The sequence below is a fragment of the Sceloporus occidentalis genome, unplaced genomic scaffold (genome assembly GCF_023333645.1).
Source record: "Sceloporus occidentalis isolate IW3139 unplaced genomic scaffold, rSceOcc1.0.p SCAF_60, whole genome shotgun sequence".
In the NCBI taxonomy this organism is placed as follows: domain Eukaryota; kingdom Metazoa; phylum Chordata; class Lepidosauria; order Squamata; family Phrynosomatidae; genus Sceloporus; species Sceloporus occidentalis.
The window spans coordinates 3,885,418-3,890,786 of NW_028317040.1; the positions used below are offsets into that span (position 1 = coordinate 3,885,418).

The 5,369-nt window shown below is 40.7% G+C and overlaps 1 protein-coding gene across 3 annotated transcripts; it reads right to left on the reverse strand.

Annotated features, from left to right (window-relative positions):
* Nucleotides 1–303: 303 nt before the first annotated feature.
* Nucleotides 304–4,765, reverse strand: LOC149287499 (E3 ubiquitin-protein ligase RNF12-A-like). 3 transcript variants are annotated; one of them, XM_089492846.1, is made up of 4 exons: nucleotides 4,597–4,765; nucleotides 3,001–3,084; nucleotides 1,414–1,904; nucleotides 304–1,350 (listed from the first exon to the last, which is right to left on the reverse strand). In XM_089492846.1, exons 1-4 carry the CDS (start codon nucleotides 4,763–4,765, stop codon nucleotides 304–306), a joined length of 1,791 nt encoding a protein of 596 aa, XP_089348972.1. The 3 variants fall into 3 exon arrangements, with proteins under 3 accessions (XP_089348972.1, XP_089348970.1, XP_089348971.1); XM_089492844.1 differs by having other exon boundaries at nucleotides 1,408–1,904; XM_089492845.1 differs by having other exon boundaries at nucleotides 1,414–1,907.
* Between the last annotated feature and the right edge of the window lie 604 nt (nucleotides 4,766–5,369).

Sequence of the window (5,369 nt, forward strand, 5' to 3'; positions counted from 1 at the left end):
TTCCAGCACTGAAAGTTTATTTAAAATATAAAAAGAACTGTGTTTACTAGAATAAAGACGAGGAACATTTTTTTGCTGTCCAATTAGCAACCTCACACAACAAAACGTACTTTAACTAGTTTTGTTTATTTTAAACTACTTAATTTTGGCAGGGGAAACATAGGATTTTTATAGGAGAACTCACTCCAAGCCATGGCCTTAATTTAAGCACCACTCAAAAAGTGGCCATACACCCCCTTCCTCCTTTCCTTTGCCCGGCACTAGAAACACCAGCTACTTAGTTGACAGTTTGTATTAAATGAGTCACACCACGCTTTCTCTGTTGCCAGACACCAAGACTGCTCGGCGACAAATGGGACATGTTGAATTTTCGGACAGCCAGCGGTCAATACAGTGGACATGGTACTCGTGCGAACAAGGTAATTTTCGTAGCTTGTTACCCTCTGTATATTCGGTTATGCACACACTACATGTTTTCAGGGCATCATTTTCACCGAAATTTCGCGTGGAAAGGTTATCAATTTGTTCTTTAGTGAGTCCCCTTGGCTGATCATCATCCTCCTCATTGAGGAGGAAGAACTGGGCCAGACTAAGGAATGGTAGTGATCCACTTTCTTCAAAGGTGACCGGCCCTCTGTTATTACGACCCTCCCTTCGAGCCCCAGAAGTGGAAACACCTTCATTGTTTCCTTCACCACTTTCCACTGGGTTTGGAGGTTCTGGGACTTCTACAGGAGGAGTTGTGACACCAGCACTAACACTGTCTGCTTGTTCCTCACTCACTGCAGTTGGAGGAGAGGCTGCTCCAGGACTGCCTTGCTCTGCATCATTATCACTATACATAAAGTAGCTAAGCTCTCCAAAACCGGTCATTATCTGCCTCAGCATTGTCTGAATGGCAACCGATGTGGTCTCACTAAGGCCAGTGTTAAGGATCCTGCGGATAGGAATTCTGATAGTGCTGACGTATGTTCTTACTCCAGCACGTTCAGAACGCGAGAAAGTGCGCCGGAACCCTCCCCTCTCGCTTTCATAAGTGACTGTGTTGTTAGGGGTTTGAGAGCGAGACCGTGTTCTGTTTGCAATACTGTCTCTTTGACGGTACTCTCCTGGACGTACCCGTCGTACCTGAAGATCCAGGACTATGGTAGGAGGCCTCTGACTGGGACCAGTAGATTCTCCAGAAACTGGAGCCTCTGTAGGAGGTGACTGAGTTGAGCTTCTTGTCTCTGGATTTGAAAATTGCACTGCACTTGGACTCTGAGCTTCTGCACTAAGTGCTTGTTGCCTTGACGTAACATGCTGTCTAGTTCTAGAGCTTCCCTCTGTTTCATGAGACAAAGGGTTGTTCTGGACCAGACCTGAAATCTGTCTCGTTCTGGAGCTACCCTCTACTTCTTCCACTACAGAAGCATCAATAGTCTGTGACGAAACATGGGGGGGCCTCCTTGGAGACGGCTCAACAGGAGGATTCAGAGGTGACCTGCTTCTATCAGTTCTTGGTCTTGTCCTTCTTTGATCAGGACTTCTGCTTCTTGCCCTCCTTTGCCCTCTCTGGGAGACGGGCTCCTCTGCAGGTACTTCATCTGGGACATGACTTTGGGCTGTACCTGGGGTTTCAGGCACAGGTTCAGTCTCACTCTGATTGGTAACCTCCATATCCTCTGTTCCAGGGGTTTCTGCTGACTGGTCACTTGGGGTGGGGTTCTGTTGAGCAGTATTCCGATTCACGTTTATTTCCAAACTGAACCTGAAATCACCACTGTTTGGATTTGTTCTGCTAACTGCTCTCCACGATTGGTTTCCTCTTTGTCCACTTCTTGTGGTGTTTCCAGTTTGCCGAACAGAGTTCAACCAGTCTATTATAGAATCGCCGTTGGAAGAGTCCTCTCCAGAATCTCCACCTGCTGAGAAAGAACCCAGAGTAAATTACACTATTTACTAAACCCATTCTCAAAACGTGTCTCTGGTAGGAGTACAAATTAAAACAAAAAGACTTAACCCACTCAGAGCTTAAATGTAGAAATTAAAGGGGGAGTGTCATGAAAACAGGCAGTGTGAGAAGGAGTGTAATTGGCTAGGTTACTAGAATGCGCTAAACATACAACTGCCTAAAAACAAAAACGTAAAAATAACTGTTGTAGAACTAAATATTTTTTAAACCTCATTTTAGCCCCTTTGTGAGAATCGCTGTTTTAACATTTCTGATGTGTGTGTTTAGCTGCAATTTTCTTCTCATTAACTGTACCACCACAAATTCTATAATTTTTTTTCAGGACAAGGGCTCTTTAGATGTCATTTTGACCAAATCATCTAACTTACTATAAATGTGTTTGTTTTTTTACCCATTTACAAGACCTGCTAGATTCTAATATTTGTCACAAAATTAGATATAAACATTTTTTTGCAAGTTGTAAGGCAATAAGTACAAGTAGCGTATTCCTATTTCAAAACCATTTTTTTTTTCAAATCTGGTCATCCTGCGCCCATGTATATGAATATGCATCTCTTTTAAATATGGCGGTGCCCTGCTGCTGGAAAGAGCTTATGGGAACCGATAAACAATCATTTCTTTGGGTAAGCTGGTATTTACCGATTTACGTTTTATGAAGGCATTTCAGCAACACCACCTGAGGGAAGGAAGTGTTTACTAAACGCCCTTTCCAGCGGCAGGGCTCCGCCACATTAAAAGACAGTGTTTCGGTAGGCGAATGTAATTGCTCTGAACAGCAATGACAAGGTGCCTCTACATAGGTTGATCGGTTAATATTTATCTTAATTATAACCATCATATTTCATAAGTTGATTCTAGAGATGCTGAGTAAGCTCCTGGTGACAGGGAAGAGTGTTATATACTTAAGCACACAAAAAGGATTAAGCGGAACTGAGTGATTGCCCTTTACCAACCTAGTAGAAGCAACTCTTCTGTTGCTTCTGGGTAAGTTAAGATGATTTATTGGTAAATCTCTTTAAGATGCACACATATATATATATATATACCTCTGTTTTCTTCGGTGTTTGGCTGGGGAGGTCCCTCTTTGATTTGCTGAAGCCTTCTCAACAATTCTTCTTTAGTAATTTCCCCTTTACAAAACAAAAGAATGTGAAAACATTAAGGGAGCATAGTAGATATAAGATTTGTTTACCAAGTTGGTTGTAGATATAGTAGATTGTGAATTCAAAAAGTGCAAAGCAAATGAAGCCCTTTCATTTTTGCATAGACTTCAGCGCACTCATACAGAAAATTAGGATAAAATGCACTTGAGTCAATGCTAAAATACAGTCCAACGTGCATTACAAATAAGTGGTAGGAAAGAACAATTTTAGTTCTAGTCAAACCTTTTTACCTGCCTGCTGTAAAAAGATCATTGTGGACCTTGGTCTCGTCTGACTTTAGGGATAGCATTACTTCTATCAAGCTTACAGTTTTAACAAACACAACGTAGACTTGACCGACGTCCTGTTTTACAGACTTTCATGTAACTGACAAAGTGCCCTAACGGGTACATTCTTGAACCAAGAAATCCTGAAGCTACCAAAGGCATATCACAGCTCCACAGCTACCGCACAAAGCCCCCTTCTGCATTCCATGATACGGGCCAGTTTTGGCTTCTAGAAGAAGCCAATCACTGACAAGAAGGTACCCTCACTGAAGTAAAGAGTACTTTCTCTGCATTCACTTGGGAGTCTAATAAGACCCCTCAGAAATCTCACATCAACCAGCAATGGAGCTGGCTGGAAGTTGGTATGAGGATTCTGATACATTCCGTCACAACGCAGCTAAACTTAAGGTGACAATCAGCTATCATACACATTAAAGTTCTTACAAGTTACCAAAAGAACGTTGGTATATCAGTATTGAAGTTCACCTTAAAATAAAGTACACAGAACTGGGCTACATTTACTCAGTTCCACAAACAAATCTAGAATTAAACTGTCATTTTAATATTGTGCAGATAAAATGATTTCCCAAGCAGAAATATAAAAAAATTCATTCATGCGCATTATGCTGGTGAAGATAAATCCGACATTTTCTTGAAAATGCAGCATGCACATACACAGGTCTACTACAGATGGGTTTCTGACTTATTTTTGAAAAGCTGGTTTTATTAGAGGACAACGCAATCATTGAGTTATCACATTTTTGGGTGTCAATGGTTCATGTTATGGCCATGTTTTAACTATCTGTATGCCCATACAAACACTGAGAAACCAAGATTCTTTGCATTCGAAAACTTAATTTATGCATCTGCTAGAATATAGCCTAGCACCATGTATAGGTGGTATTTTAATCTCTATAAAGTTCTCATATGGCTTTTTTTCAACTCCAGGTGTGCTTTAAGCCACGGACACGGTATTTATTTTCTCTGGTGAGAGGACTCCACTAGCTTTATTGTGTAAATGTATTTAGGGCATGTGAAAAGATTTTTTATTTATTGTACGTATGGTTGGTCTTTCTTATAAAGCAATGTTAGGTAGCAGTACTATTGTTAGGAAACATGGGTGCCTGGGCTTATCAACTAAGAATAATATATCGACACAAACAATTCACATCACATTATTCATCACAGGCAAGCAGCAAGATTTTACTCCTACCTGGTGTTCCTAGTAGGTTATTATCTCTCATTAACCTGTAGTCATCCTCATTCAGGTCATTGACAAACTGGTAGAATGCTTCCTCCCTGTCCAACCTGTCCATTTGGCTCTGGCGTTGAGATTCGGATTGCTCACTGCTTCCTTTCCCTGATGAATCGGCACTCTCCATCTTGAGTGAATGGGAAGATGACTGTTTCTAGGGGGTTGTAGAAACGTGCTCAGTTAATATTGAGAAGCCTGGTTAATTGCTACTGGCACTGCAACATACTACTAAGACTGTGCCGGGAAACAGCGATCATACTGGAAATGAGGGCATGCCAAGTAGGACCGAAAAGGGCTATCTGGGGCAATATCTAAAAAGAAAAAGTTGTTAGAGTGCCGTTCCATTTATACAGAACATTGTAGATAACCCATTTCATTATTGCCCAGGACCAGGCTGTTTTTTAAATGTTTGTACCCAAGGCACCCATTTTAGTGTACCCACAAGTTTTTTTTCCCCAGGAGAAAAAAAAGGGGTTTCTTCAGATACAATGATCATATCTAATTTCTTACAAAAAAAAAAAAAAACACCTCTTATTTCAAAAATCTTTTACTTATCAGGAAATGCTAATTAAAAAAATTGCTAAAAATTCTACTATTTGCCCTGAGTTTAGAAATACCCAACGTTTATGTGGTTTATTTTTTGTTTGTTTTTTTGCAAACTAGACACGCCAGAGTATTTTAAATGGGGGTATTTTAACCATTTCCATGCAATAATTTTACCACTAGCCTTT